This window comes from Pongo abelii, chromosome 17 (genome assembly GCF_028885655.2).
Source record: "Pongo abelii isolate AG06213 chromosome 17, NHGRI_mPonAbe1-v2.0_pri, whole genome shotgun sequence".
Lineage (NCBI taxonomy): Eukaryota > Metazoa > Chordata > Mammalia > Primates > Hominidae > Pongo > Pongo abelii.
In genome coordinates this window covers 68996260-69011812 of record NC_072002.2, presented here as the reverse complement: position 1 = coordinate 69011812, position 15553 = coordinate 68996260, and the positions used below count along the sequence as shown (strand labels likewise).

The 15553-nt window shown below is 39.1% G+C and overlaps 1 protein-coding gene across 1 annotated transcript in view; it reads left to right on the top strand.

The window, feature by feature from the left end:
* MBD2 (methyl-CpG binding domain protein 2) overlaps positions 1-14818 on the top strand; it is a 69764-nt gene extending 54946 nt beyond the window's left edge. Inside the window, exons 4-7 of the mRNA XM_024236021.3 lie at positions 3420-3510; positions 4884-5061; positions 9700-9838; positions 14339-14818. Coding sequence (XP_024091789.1) covers positions 3420-3510; positions 4884-5061; positions 9700-9826 — 396 coding nt within the window. The 3' untranslated portion in view covers positions 9827-9838; positions 14339-14818. The remainder of the gene's footprint in view (positions 1-3419; positions 3511-4883; positions 5062-9699; positions 9839-14338) is intronic.
* The last annotated feature ends 735 nt before the right edge of the window (positions 14819-15553 follow it).

Here is a 15553-nt window from a genome sequence, read left to right as displayed (position 1 = left end):
GTTTTGAATATTTTGAATATTACTCATCTTTTGAATATTACTGTCTTTGGACTTCTAATGGTTGAGAAAGTAATAGAGTGGGGAGACCTCCAAGTGAACAGAATCGCCAAGGAATAACCTACTCACCTAAGTGAGTAGATCAGGAAATATTAAACTTAGGCAAAGGAAAACCTTTTCCTTCCCTGCTCCCTCTAAAGCACTGAGGGCTATAGTGGCCAAAGATAATGAGAAAAGATCATGGAATTTGGTGAGAGGAGCTGATTGACTATTAGAGTACATTTAGTGGAAGTTGGCTAGAAAGGGGGTGGGCTAATAAAGTTGCAGTAGACTTGGGAAAGGGCGATAGTGCACATTGGGCCATTCCTTGAGGAACAGGCTTGGAAAGAAAAGAAAATGGTCATTATATAAGCTGGATAAAGTCTCAGTGTATTAAAAACCAGAAAGTACAGTCCTAGCACCCCAAAGAAGTTGCTTGTGCTGAGCCTTTGTTGTCAGACTCCCCTCCATCCCAATCTGGGGCAACCTTCCCTATAGGTTTTCCTTTTCAGGGTATCATAGGAGTGAATCACACAGAGTGGGAAAGACTGGCTTCTTCCACTTAGCATAATGCCTACTGTATGTACCTTTAAAATGCATTTTAAAATGCAAAGAATCCTTGCCCCCGTCCCCTGCCCAAACAAATAAAACAGGGACCTGAGAAGATGGATGTACAGAAAAGGTGAGTTAGGAACATACTGAGATGTAAACAGACATTTACCTCCTGAGGACTGTTTCAGTTTTCAGTGAAATTAGGTGAGTTTCTTAGCTTTGAGTGAGTGTTGGAAAGGTTGGAGAGGAAGTGACCTTGACCAGTTAAGTGTTTTCTTTTTTAAAACTAGCCTCCTTTCCTTCTCTGACCTTTTTCACTCCCCATTTCTCCCCTGGGTTGGGGATGGGAGAAGATACACACACACACACACACTCACAAATATGCATATATATATATATATATATATATATGTATCTCCATTTTCGTGGCATAACAATTTTATTATTTTTGCTCCTGGACTCTGGAAATGGTGCTTTTACTATTGAAAGAGCATATACAAAATCTTAGTTTCTTATGTCCTCTCTTATAAAGAGGGCATCCACACATATCAGATTCTAACTTCAGCCATAGTTGCAGGGTATCAGATGACATGTGGTGGTACCAGGATGTGATATAAGCTAGAGCCATATACTTGTATTTCAGTCCAGGATATATTTTTACTGATTTTTTCTTTTTAAATTTTTTGTATTGTTTTCCTTGTTACTGATAGAAGTTTGAAAGTTGAGAATTAAAAATGATAGAATAAAACAAATTATTTTTTAATATCTGGAATTGGAACTTTTAGATGTAAAATATAAACAATGTATCTGTTCATAATTCCCATGCTTTTATGTGGTAGTGTTGATTTATTTTTACAAATCAGTGATTATGAGATTAGTAAGTGCTTTTATAATTGTGTATATATATATACACACACACATATATATAAATGTTTAATTATATTTAATTATAAAAGCACTTACTAATCTTATCATCACTAATTCTCCGGATGCTTTGTCATTAGAAATTTAACTGGGTTTTGGGTTTTGTTTTCCTTTTTTTTTTTTTCTATAGCTGTGATATTCAAAACACAGATGACGTTATTCCACCAGAGAGCAAATAGAAAGCAGGCAGGGCAGGTTTTCTTGGTACATTTATTGCATTAATCAATTATTACCTTCACCTTACTACTTTTCATCCATGATGATTAATATATTTATATCCTCATATTGTTGACCTGCTTATATTGACAACATATTCTACTGATAAGGTGATTAGCAGGGAGATGTAAGGAAATGTTACCATATACCAAAGGCCTTCCTTGGTGCTAGCGTTGTGCTTATTACAAATTCAGCATATTGCTCTTCTGACATAAATAGAATTATACTACTTTATCTTCTCATTTGTCTGGAGGACAATTATCTGATACTTCACATATATCCAGAAGTCAGAATGTAAGCCTCCAAAGCCCTCAGAATGGCCACAGTTTGCTAAAAGCAAATGTGATAAATCTTGTGCCCAGTATATAATGGATACTTTATACATATTGCCTTATTTAACTCCCACAGTAATCTTTTGTGATAGCCATTGTTGCCACATTTATAGAAGAGGAAATAAATTGAAGATTCTGAAGAGGTTATAGACCTTGTCCAAGGTCGTCTATCTAGAGATAGAGAGTGTTGCAGCTGAGATTTCAGCATGGGTTTAGACCTTGTCCAAGGTTGTCTATCTAGAGATAGTGTTGCAGCTGAGATTTCAGTATGGGTTTGTGTGTCCCCCAGATTCTCACGCTGAGTCCAGTTGCTCCCATTTTCAGTCATTCCCACAAATATTTTTTCAGTACCAACTATGTGACAGGCCCTGGTATCCAGGATTAAAGACAGTTATACAGAGTCCTATAGAATTCCTTTATCTGTTTTTTTTTGGCTGCAGTAAATGTGAAACAGACTAGAAAAGAGATGAGGCATGAGGACAGTGACATTGTCTCTCTTACTGACTGTCACATCTGCAGGGTGAGCACAGCACCTAGTAGGAGCTCAATAAAGATATGTTGAATGGATGAGTGATATTAGTGAAAAGTAATAACTAGGAGAGAGAATCAAATATGAAAAGGATATAAAATAAAAACCATAGTTGCCTTGGACCATTTAGTGTTTGAATAAGCAAAAGGCTCCATAGCCCCTAGGGCATGAGGAGCCACTCAGTGTACTCACTGATGTCCATAATGATGACCTGGGGCTACTAAGTGAGCATGGTGACCCAGGCCCTGTGCAGCAGGGAAAGAGTCACTCATGAATGTGACATCCACTTTAAAAATAAAGGAGGCATCTAAAACATTTTAGAAAACTTTTCATTGAAAATGGTCTTTTCTCCCTTAAAATGTGCTAAAGGGCTAAACTTCATTGTATTGGAAAAATCCTATATTGGAGTAGCTCTTTCTCTAATGATATTGGATAAAGGGGGATAACACATCATATAATTTGTTTTCTTTTCCTTAATAAGTCATAGCATTAAAATTTCATGCCAGGTGAATCTTTAAAAAATTCAAATTATTTTCTTTGGAAGATACCTTATAAGAAACTATACATAGTATACAGCATATAACCATCTATAGTACTGTAACAAGTGAATAGGTTATGTAAAACAACCTTTTTTGAGCAATGCTGTCTAAGAGGATTATGATGTGTTGAAATAATTCATGTTTGGAATATCATTTAGCTTTTTATAAGGAAAAAATGAGGAAATTATAGGAAACTATTGAAATGATTTAAATTTCATTATTCAACAGCATCGATGCGCTACTTTCTTGTTTCAAGAATGTATCTATTAACAGTGATATTTTGCCTTACAGCTTTTCTGGGAGAAGAGGCTACAAGGACTTAGTGCATCAGATGTAACAGAACAAATTATAAAAACCATGGAACTACCCAAAGGTCTTCAAGGTATTATCTAAGTTCAGTTGAGCAGACATTTATCAAGTACCTGCTGCATGCCAGGCACTCTGTTAGATGCTGTGGATTCAGCAATGACTGACAGAAGGTCTTTGCTTTGGGAGGTCATATGCCTTGCTGGATGACGTACCTCTTGTGTTTTAGTAAAGCCAGGCAGAAGGTACATGAGAAACTTGTATGTTGCAGGGATGCTGCAGTGTAGTATATTATCTTAGATTTTTGTCTTTGTAAAAATTTTGGCTTTAGGTTAGGTTCATCATAGAAGCTAACCCATGTGCTGCTTTTAGCACTGGATGCGGATGAGTAACAGAATTTCTCAAAGCTTCCTGCTTATAGCAGCATCTGGCCCTACCACCTGCTCTTTCTCTCATCCTCTTCCCAAAAGAACAACTAACAGCTCTCCTTCTGCCCCTCCCTCCACAAACTGGTGCTCTAAGTAGCAGTGGGAACAGATGCACTTTGGTCCAGCAACAGCAGCCAGTGGGATCTGGGGTGGAAAACTCAGTCACTAGTCTACATTTCATGCTATATGAGAACTCCAAGTTCTAGAGAAGAGTTATTTTTCAAGTATTAAAACTGGCTTCTAAAGCTTGATATATTGTGGATTGCTCAAAAATCCTCATAATTCATGGTTAGATTATTGCCTTATCCCTTTATGTTCTTGGAAATGTTGGCCTTAACTAGTTAAACAGGTTTAGGACTTTAAGCATTGCATTTAAATGTGACCATGGTGCCAGTATCTTACAAGTAATCAAAGTGTGCAGTTATTAATTCTCTGATTTTGGATATTTTGTTAGGTTTATGAAAAAAGCTGTTAAAGCCACAGGTACAGCTTGCTTGCATTGGCTTTTTCTTTGAATCCTGAGACAAAGAAGATAATTGTTGAGATATTGGTGGAAATTAATGTTAAAAGCTACAAGGAGGAACTATACCAGTACTCTAGGAATACATTAAAAGGGATACTTGAGTATAGTCGCTTCACAAGGTCTTACCTCATTAAAATAATTAACATTGCTTGAGGAAATATAGCCAACTTTTTAAAAGTTTAGTACCTTGGAAAATGCATTTTAAAGTTCTGGTAAAGTATTATTAAAATGCTCAGCTATAAGCTTACAGCAAGCATGAGGATTTGTTTTTTAAAGTAAGAAAAAATGCTCAGCTATTTTGTTACTATTTCTTTAGTGTGAATTCTTTAGTGTGTCATATCTATTAAGTAGATATATTATCTTTTGCGGCTTTGTCTTATGTCAGTTTTACATATATGATCCTAAATGAATATAAAAATATCAGTTGTTTTAGGTCACATAAAGTTTGCTCAGCACATTGAGACATTTCCTTTAACTAGTACTTGTTTCTCATTGCAGGAGTTGGTCCAGGTAGCAATGATGAGACCCTTTTATCTGCTGTTGCCAGTGCTTTGCACACAAGCTCTGCGCCAATCACAGGGCAAGTCTCCGCTGCTGTGGAAAAGAACCCCGCTGTTTGGCTTAACACATCTCAACCCCTCTGCAAAGCTTTTATTGTCACAGATGAAGACATCAGGTAATGCAGTTTAACATGACTTCATAAACTTGGGTTTTTACATTTGGGTAAATTTTATACTGTTCATTAGGTTTAGTGGCATATCTAGTAAGTGATATATCACCTAGAAAGTTATACTTTTTCTTTTTTAACAGAGTTTTTCAGAAACTGATAGAAGGTGAAAAAAGACTATTATAACAAATACATGCTTGAAAGGGGTATAAATGCTGCATGCCAGGGGTATCATCATGGTCATGTCCAAAGGACAGGCACCAGATCAGTTATATTTCCTAAGCATCATTTTTACAGTGTCTTTTGCAATTTGGGATTCTGACTTTCTATTCTAAAGAACCTCCTTCTGCCAGACACAGTGGCTCATGCCTATAATCCCAGCACTTTGGGAGGCCGAGGTGGGAGGATCGCTTGAGCCCAGGAGTTTGAGACCAGCCTGGGCAACATAGTGAGACCCCATTCCCACAAAAAATTTTTAAAAATTAGTGAGGCGTGGTAGTATGTAACTGTAGTCCCAGCTACTTGGGAGATTGAGGTGGGAGGACTGCTTGAGCATGGGAGGTTGAGGCTCCAGTGAGCCGTGGTCACATCCCTGCACTCCAGCCGTGGTGACAGAGCTAGATCCTGTCTTAGAAAAATAAAAATAAAGAACCCCTTTCACTCAGTTATGCCTTTTCTGATTGCCTCCTTCATTGGTTTGTCTGGAAACCAATCTCTCTTTAAATCAGATGATAGTGATGCTGCTCTTAAACTTACTTGTGACACGGTAGAGCAAGAAGAGAAGCAAGTAAGAAAGAAGAAGCCACAGGTAAAGCAATAAAACAGAGCCAGGAATGAGACAAGACACAAACTATGTCTACTGACATCTTTCACTCTTTCTAAGGCTGACTCACAAGTTAGGGTTTCAGCAGCAAATGGTAAAAGGAAAACATCCAGCTCAGATTCGTAGAACCCAGAAAGTAGAAGCAAACCATTGCACAGGAAAAGCAAAAGTACTCCAGTTAGTAAGACCACAGAGCAATTCTTATATGGGTTTTATGACCTCAATATCATTACTTTATAGTGATACTGTAGTATATTGCATTTATATTATATTATAGTATATTATATTATAGTATATTAAAAATATGACCTTGTGTATACTTCACTATTTCTGTCCCCTGAATGTAAATCAGTTTAATTAGAGTATTATTCCCAGATAAAATCAGCAGATGACACTTTCGAATCATATAATTTTAAAATGTTTTATATTTGTTCCTTTGTTTGTTTGTTTTTTGAGACAGAGTTTTGCTCTGTTGCCCAGGCTGGAGTGGAGTGGCATGATCTCAGCTCACTGCAACCTCCGCCTCTTGGGTTCAAGCAATTCTCCTGCCTCAGCCACCCGAGTAGCTGGGACTACAGGCGAGCGCCACTATGCCCAGCTAATTTTTTTATTTTTAGTAGAGACAGGGTTTCACCATATTGGCCAGGCTGGTCTTGAACTCTTGATGTCATGATCCGCCTGCTTCGGCCTCCCAAAGTGCTGGGATTACAGGTGTCACAGGTGTGAGCCACCACGCCCAGCCTATATTTGTATTTTTAAAAAAAATCCATACAAAGTTGACATGAAAATGTTTTTAAATGGGTAAGTCTAGCTAGGTTTATAATGGGAAAGCCCTTCTTGGGTCTTAAAGTAATTATTTTGCAAAGATAAAAAGTGGTGCAAAGTTGTATTCATATGCCTTGATTGCATATGAATATGAATAAAGTTTTTTAAAAACTTTATTTTTTAAGAAAACAAAATGTAAAATCAATGAAAGGAATCAGCTTACTCATTGGATTGTTCTTACCCTTGAGGAAGAAAATTACTCCAGAGACAAGTTCTTTTCCATCTTGGAATGAATACTGAATTAATCAGCAGGGATTCTGCCAGGTCCTTATGCGTGTTGACAGAGGTTCTCTGAGTTATATCACAGGAATGTTGACGGCTTCAACACTAGTTCTTTTGATAGTTGAGGAAACTATCTCAAAGCCAATTCTGGATGATTTCCCTTTTGGGTAAATTTGTCTAACAAATTGCTCATTTGATTTAATTGTCATGACAGAAATTAGGAAGCAAATACTCCTTGTTGAATTAGTACATCTTCAAAATAAATTACTGCAAATGGAACTGTTACTCTTTACCTAATTGAGTATCCAATAGTCTGTCTACATTAAACCTCCAACTGAAAACCCCAGCAAGATATATCTCAAATATTTTTAGCATATTTGATAATGTTTGCATTGATGAGTACTTTCATTTTTTAATACTTTGTAACAAATTCTCACAAACTTTGCAGCTTAAAACAATACCCATTTAGTAGCTTAAAGTTCTGTGGGGTCAGAAGTCTGGGCCTGGTGTGACTGGGTTCTGTGTTTGGGTCTTAAAAGTGTCACCAGGCTGTGTTCCCTTCTGAAGCTTGGGGTTCTCTTTCAAGCTCATATGGTGGTTGCAGAATTCATGCCTTGTGTTTTAGGGCTAAGGCCGCTGTTCTCTTCTTGGCTATGGGATGGTGGCTGTCTTAGCTCCTGGAAGCTGCCTGTAGTTCCTTGTCTCGTGGCTCCTCCATGTGCCCCTTTATGCTTCTGTCAGGAAGATCCCAGCTCCACTAAGGGGTCCTATTAGGTCAGGCCCACTACAATAATCTCTCTCTTGATTGACTCAAAAATCAGTTGATTGGTAACCTAATCATGCAGAGATATCCCATCATATTCACAAGTTCTGCTCACCCTTAAGGGGAGAGAATTATATAAAGAGTGCACGTTAAGGGTGGTTTTGGGGAAAAGGGACTGTTGGGGACCATCTTACAATTCTGCCTACAGCAACGGGCAAATGATTAAATTTCAGCTTTCACAAATGTGGAAAGTAATGCTCAAGATAGAATAAAATCAATGGCAAATGTTAGAGTTTAAGATAAAATTCTCCATCCAAATTACTGCGTATGGTGCCATTTGCTCCATTTTCTCCATCTTCCTAATGAGGTTACTCTAGGACAGCTGTGAAGATTCTTGTACTCTTATTAGTGAGAGACTGCCAGTGAAACCGATATGTCATTTGTCATAAACTTTGAGTCACTGACCCAGAGGTGAGACTAACTGTATAAGAAATAAACAAATGTGTTCTGCTTGACCCTGCCCCATGACATGAAAATCTGTCGAATTCCAGTTTCTTTTAATATGACAGAGGCTATAGAGCTAAGACTAACCCAGTGACAGCTTCCTTCTTTTTGAAAATTCATTTAATAAGTGGAAGTCTATACCTTTTAACTCTTTGTGGTGTTTTGGAGTTTAATAAAGATATCCAAAGTTTTTGTGGGAAGCAGTACATATATGTTACCTTCACTACCTTGGACGTAGTCTTATTTGGTCAAAGGGGTGTGATCTTGAGTAGACTGAATATAACTTGGCAGCTGGTTGAGCCCCTATGGAGTGAATACTCAGGGACCCTTAGTGCAATCTTCTATAGCATTGCTCCTCTACCTCTCTGCTGTCCCAGGTTTGGGAATCGTTGCAATCTGTCTTCCTCAGTTATTGGTAGAGAAAATTACTTTTTTTTTTTTTTTTCAGTAGAACCCTTAGTATATTACTTGTTGCATCTTCATCTCCCTGTCTGCATCTTTCCTTATCTCCTTTCTTCTGGTCTCAAGAGGTTTTCCCCCTTTTCTGCTCTGCTGACCCTCCCTCCTCTGCCATTGCCTTCTGTTCTTGTTCCCACTGGAACCTTTTCCTACCAGTCTTCTCTCTTCTCTTTCTTCAACCTTTGCTTCTCTACTTGGTTCTGGATGTCAATTTCTATTTACCGAGCTTTGCTTGCTAAACCCGTATTAGGAATTTTATCTCTTACCCTCTGGGGGATCTACTTTCTTTTTTTTTTTTTTTTTTACTTTTTAAAGATAAGTGTATACTGATAGCCTTTCTTCCTGTGCTCTAATGGTTCAGAGCCTTTTTAATGACTTGGAATTATTAACCCTCACTTTTGAGGTTCCTTTGTAATCACCAAGACACAGAGAAACTCATGGCATGTTCTTAAGTAACTCACTTTCTCATTTGAAGAGAGGCTTTTCAGTGTCTGTCCTCGGTGTGCAGGATCATGTGGTCTTGGCTCCTTCATGCTGACCTGTTGCCTGGAGACCTGGGAACCCAGGAGAGAGCTCTCTCCTAACTAACCTAGCCGCAGAATGTCAATCAAATCCCAGCTTATCACGTCTCTGCTTCCTCCATCTTTCTCAGTGCTTCTATGAACAAGTCACTTTTCCTTCGTTATTTATGTTCCCTCCATGTTTTATTCCTGCTTCTAAGTTATTTCTAATTGTCCTTATAGGAATAAACCCAAATCTTGACACAGCTGACATTTTCGAAGTTGAAGAAAAGGTCACTGACGTCAATCTGCTCTTTCTAGAATTTCATGTGTGTTGAGGGATAACTGCCTGTGTGAACATTCCTCTTTTTGGCAAGGCTCATTGGTGAGGTTTGATTTGTGTGTAGAAGCAGCCTCTGCAAAAATCTGAAAAGGAAGTCTATTCTTCTTAGGAATTTAATGATTTTGAAGTAAGGATAAACTTCTGTAGCAGATTCATATTGTCATTACTTGCCAAATTCTCAGTGCCTTTTTATTCTGTTTTTAAAAAGGAAACAGGAAGAGCGAGTACAGCAAGTACGCAAGAAATTGGAAGAAGCACTGATGGCAGACATCTTGTCGAGAGCTGCTGATACAGAAGAGATGGATATTGAAATGGACAGTGGAGATGAAGCCTAAGAATATGATCAGGTAAACTGACATCAGAGAGAGTGACTTAGAACTTAAGATGTGTTTTCTTGGCCGGACACAGTGGCTTCTGCCTCTAATCCCAGCACTTGGGTGGCTGAGGCGGGCGATCAATTGAGCTCAGTAGTTCGAGACCAGCTTGAGCAACAGGGCAAAACCCCATCTCTACCCAAAATACAAAAAATTAACTGGGTGTGGTGTTGTGTGCGTGTGGTCCCAGCTACTCAGGAGGCTAAGGGGAGAGGATCACTCGAGACTGGGAGGCAGAAATTGCAGTGAGCCAAAATTGTGCCACTGTTCTCCAGCCTGAGTGACAGAGTGAAACCCCATCTCAGAAAAAAAAAAAAAAAGGTGTTGCATATTTTCTTGTTATTTTCCCTTTAGCTTCCTCAGCAGTGAATGAAAAAGCTACTCCTCTGCTCGGGTTCTGCATGTGCTGTTGTTTCGTTCTTCTCTCTGGATTGAAGGACCATATAAGTTATTGCATCCTTTTGTTCTCATACTGGGAGGACATTCACACCCCTGCAGTCACTTGCAAGGGATCTAGTCTCCTTTATTAAAACCAGGTGGAAAGCCTCTAAGGTGTCACTAGAGAAGAGCAGCAGCAGAAGAAAAGGACTTTTTCAGGTAGGGAGGAACAGCCCCAGGAGAGGAAGGTGACTGTCATCTCCATCATGGTAGCCTCCAGGGCATATTGCTTCCTCTTTAAAATAATGGTGGCAAAGCAGGCAAAATCTCTTTCTTTTTCTTCTTAGATTCTCCCTAGCACAGATTTGCTGCAGGGAGAACAAGGACACTAAAAAGTATAATAAATACTTTACCTTAAAAAATACACATTTTTAGGCTGGGTTTGGTGGCTCATGCCTGTAATCTCAGCGCTTTGGCATACCAAGGCAGGCGGATCACTTGAGGTCAGGAGTTTGAGACCAGCTTGGCCAACATGGTGAAACCTTGTCTCTACCAAAAATATAAAAATTAGCTGGGCGTGGTAGAATAGCTGGAATTTTGTAATTCTAACTACTCGGGAGGCTGAGACATGAGAATTGCTTGAACCCGGGAGGCAGAGGTTGCAGTGAGCCGAGATTGTGCCACTACACTCCAGCCTGGGATAGAGTAAGACTCTGACTCAAAAAACAGCAACAAAAATGCACATTTTGATCTTATCTCAAACTCACATTCCAGGCTCATGGCTCTGTGCCATGGGCATACCTTGTCTTCAGAGGAGCACGTGCAGATCTTAAGGCTTTCTGTGGCGTCTTGCTTCCCGGCTTCTATCCTGCTTTGTTTCGGCAGGCCATGTCTTCCTTTTTGGCACCCCAAAACCAATTATTTACTAGTTTCCTTTGAAGCCAAAACAGAGGGAGGGATGGGGTGCTAATATGATGTCAAGGGTCAACCGAGCCTCTCTGAGAAAGTGACATTTACGTTGAGCCTGAAAGATATATAGGAGTGAGCCAGGAGAGGTTTGGGTAAAAGTGTTCCCATTAGAAGGAACAGCAAGGAGAAACTTGGTTTCTTTAAGGAATGAAGAAATTATCCACGTGGTTGGAACGTAGTATGTCTGGGGATGGGCGGGGGGAATGTGTGGGTGGTGAACCTAGTCACGTAGGACCTGTGGGTTGTTAGGGAGATTGATGACCCCTTGAGATTGATCATGAAAATTAGCAGGAATCACTGAAGAGTCAGTAGCATGATCAGATTTGCTTCTTTATAAGAGCCCTATGACTACTGCATGAATACAAGGATTGGAGTAGGGAAAGCTTGGAAGCAAGGAGACCAGTTGGGATGTTGCTGCGGTAGTCTCACAAGAGATGATGGTGGCTTTAGGAAGATGTTGATATGCCAATGGGTTGGGAGAAGAAGAGATGGGTAGACCTGAGATATATCTGGAGAAAGAATCACGTGACCAGGTGACTGCCTGGAAGTGAGGGTGAGAGAGTGGCGAGGATGCCTCAGGGTTTTCACTTGAGCCATCACTTGAGCTGGGTGGGAGGGAACTCTGTTTGGTAGGGAACAGGCTAAGGGTAGGGATTGCAGGGAGGGTGAGTTTAATTGTTAACACAATTACCTCCTTCCATGAGTGCCTTTATCTTTCATGCCACAGCAAGACCAAAATCCAATAACACATATAATGTCTTACATTTACATGTCCATCCATGGCAGCACTCACTTCTGGGTCACAGTTTCCTGACCATACAGAATCATTTCAGGCTGGCTGTGGTGGCTCACGCCTGTAATCCCAGCACTTTGGGAGGCTAAGGTGGGTGGATGTCCTGAGGTCAGGAGTTTGAGACCAGCCTGGCCAACATGACGAAACCCTGTCTCTACTAAAAATACAAAAATTAGCTGGGCATGGTGGCGGGCACCTGTAATCCCAACTACTTGAGAGGCTGAGGCAGGAGAATCGCTTGAACCTGGGAGGCGGAGGTTGCAGTGAGCCAAGATCGCGCCACTGCACTACAGCCTGGTTGACAGAGTGAGACTCCATCTCAAAAAAAAAAAAAAAAAAAAAAAAAAGAATCGTTTCAATCAAGTTCAGTGCTGTTTTAGCTCTTTTCTCTTCCCTTATTGAAGACATGAAGATGCTGTGTTGGTACTTGGATTTTGTTTTCCAAGCTGGCAAGGATGTATTTATGGACTTTGATTAGTATACTTAATATGCCGGAAGTCTTTCAGAGGGAAGTCTGAAGTGTGTTTCTACTGTCCATGGCTTCAGCCACACCGTCTCTGGAGCACAGAGGGATCTGGATCTCACCTGATCCAGCTTCTGCACTGTTGCTTCAGAATGGACTCTCAGAAAGCCCTTCTCTTCTGTCAGGGCTTTTTGTTTTTTTTCTAGACTTTTCTCATGAAATCATTTCAGATAATCAAGGGTCACCTAATTGAGGTTTTACTAGACTTCTGCTTCCTTTTTTTTAATTATTATTTTTGAGACGGAGTTTCGCTCTTGTCATCCAGGCTGGAGTACAGGGGTGCAATCTCAGCTCACTGCAACCTCTGCCTCCCGGGTTCAAGTGATTCTCCTGCCTCAGCCTCCCAAGTAGCTGGAATTACAGGTGCCTGACACCATGCCCAGCTAATTTTTTGTATTTTTACTAGAGACGGTTTTCGCCATGTTGGGCAGGCTGGTCTTGAACTCCTGACCTCAGGTGATCCGCCTGTCTCAGCCTCCCAAAGTGCTGGGATTATAGCATGAGCCACCGGCCGACTTTTGCTTCCTTTACAGATTACTTTGCAGATTGACATCCAGGCTATACCCTTGTTTATGTGAGTGAGGCTGTGTTGTAGGCACTGGCACTATACTTACATAGAGGTTGGCAACTGCTCATTGCCTTGCACAAATGTGGATAATAGTAATAACAAACTAATGTTGAATGATTAGAATTTTAATCAGTTCTTTAAAAGTAGCCATTATTTTGGCATGTTAGGTAGGGAGAGATTCAAATTATTTATGTAATCTTCCAAACTTGAGAATGGCATTATTAGAGCAAGCCAGTAGACTTATAGATTGGGGAAGATTTAGATGTACTTCTTAATTATGAAAATTACATTTACCTTACTCAAATAACCCCACATATACCTAAAAGTTTTAATAAACTAAAGCATGACCACATGACTTAATCAGCTGTCCATAATAACCTGTGGTATAGGTAGGACTTAGTTGGGCAAAGGGTGGGACGTGGCCATCTTCACAGGCTCATAAGAGATAACCAAGGTCCCTTCAGGTCGGCCAGCCTCATCATGCCTCAGCTCTTTCTAATCCTCCTTATTAGTAAGGTGGATGTTTATTCATTTATTTATTTGGTTAGTTAAATAACAGGTCGCAATTTACTGTGTTACTTAAATTTTACAATCCTAGAGAGTGCCAGGATATTAGACAAACATTTTAGGAGTGATTGTAAGAAGAAGATGACTATAAAAACAAAGGTGTGAATATATTTAGCTATTCATGAGATAGGATATCAAATACATAAATAGTTCAGTTTGCAGTTGCACAGTGCCATTTCACCCGGGTTAAACAATAGGAAGACTCGCTGCATACGTGTCATCTGTAAATGCTCTCATGTGAAAGAAATTGTGAAGTAAAATAAAGTATCTTGAGTAGAAATTTTTCTACATTTTCTCAAAATATATTTGGATTGGTCTGTATCTGTTCTGCTTTTTCATTTGTATGCCCTTGGAATTCTGTTTTTATTCTGATGTAGTTAATTGTAGTTAGAAAATATTTGCGTAAAGATATAGAAGAATACATATGATTTCTCTGGAAAATTAACAGGATAGTAAAGGTTATCATCAAAATAAAATGAAACAATGAGGGGATATGTTGAGCACTTTTTATTTATGAGGTGTTGTAACTACATGTTCATCGAGGCTGTAAAAGCATGGTTCTAAGTGGAATTCAATCTCTAATTCTTTTTTGAGTATTGTGACCTCTCACCTGATAAATCATTGGATTACTTAAGTTTGTTCTTTTTTTTTTTTTTTTTTTTTTTTTTTTTACAGGTAACTTTCGACCGACACCGACTTTCCCCAAGAGAAAATTCCTAGAAATTGAACAAAAATGTTTCCACTGGCTTTTGCCTGTAAGAAAAAAAATGTACCCGAGCACATAGAGCTTTTTAATAGCACTAACCAATGCCTTTTTAGATGTATTTTTGATGTATATATCTATTATTCAAAAAATCATGTTTATTTTGAGTCCTAGGACTTAAAATTAGTCTTTTGTAATATCAAGCAGGACCCTAAGATGAAGCTGAGCTTTTGATGCCAGGTGCAATCTACTGGAAATGTAGCACTTACGTAAAACATTTGTTTCCCCCACAGTTTTAATAAGAACAGATCAGGAATTCTAAATAAATTTCCCAGTTAAAGATTATTGTGACTTCACTGTATATAAACATATTTTTATACTTTATTGAAAGGGGACACCTGTACATTCTTCCATCATCACTGTAAAGACAAATAAATGATTATATTCACAGACTGATTGGAATTCTTTCTGTTGAAGAGCACACACAATAAAGAACCCCTCGTTAGCCTTCCTCTGATTTACATTCAACTCTAATCCCTGGGCCTTAGGTTTGACATGGAGGTGGAGGAAGATAGCGCATACATTTGCAGTATGAACTATTGCCTCTGGACAATTGCCTCTGGAGAATTGTGCTTTCACCAGAATTTCTAAGAATTTCTGCTAAATATCATCTAGCATGTGTAATTTTTTTTTTCCTTGCCTGTGACTCGGACTTTTGATAGTTCTATAAGAATAAGGCCTTTTCTTCCCTTGGGCATGAGTCAGATACACAAGTACCCTTCAGGTGTTACTAGAGGGCGTCCATGTTTATTGTTTTTTAAAGGATGTTTGGCACTCTCTAATGTCCACTAGCTTACTGAGTTATCAGGTGCAGGTCAGACTCTTGGCTACAGTGAGAGGCAGCTTCTAGGCAGAGTTGCTTAATGAAAGGGTTTGTAATACTTTACAAACCATTACCTGTACCTGGCCTGGCCTCCAAAATATTAACATTCTTTTTCTGTTGAAACTTGTGAGTGTAACTTTCATAGCACTTGAATTTATTGATATTTAATTATGAAAACTGGCATTACATTATTAAACAATTTCTAAAATCAAAACATACTTAATCTGATACCAAGGAAGGGAGGGAGTGCTTATAAGCAAATTAAAACAAATTTTGAGAGACAGAGCAAAAGTAAAATCATTCT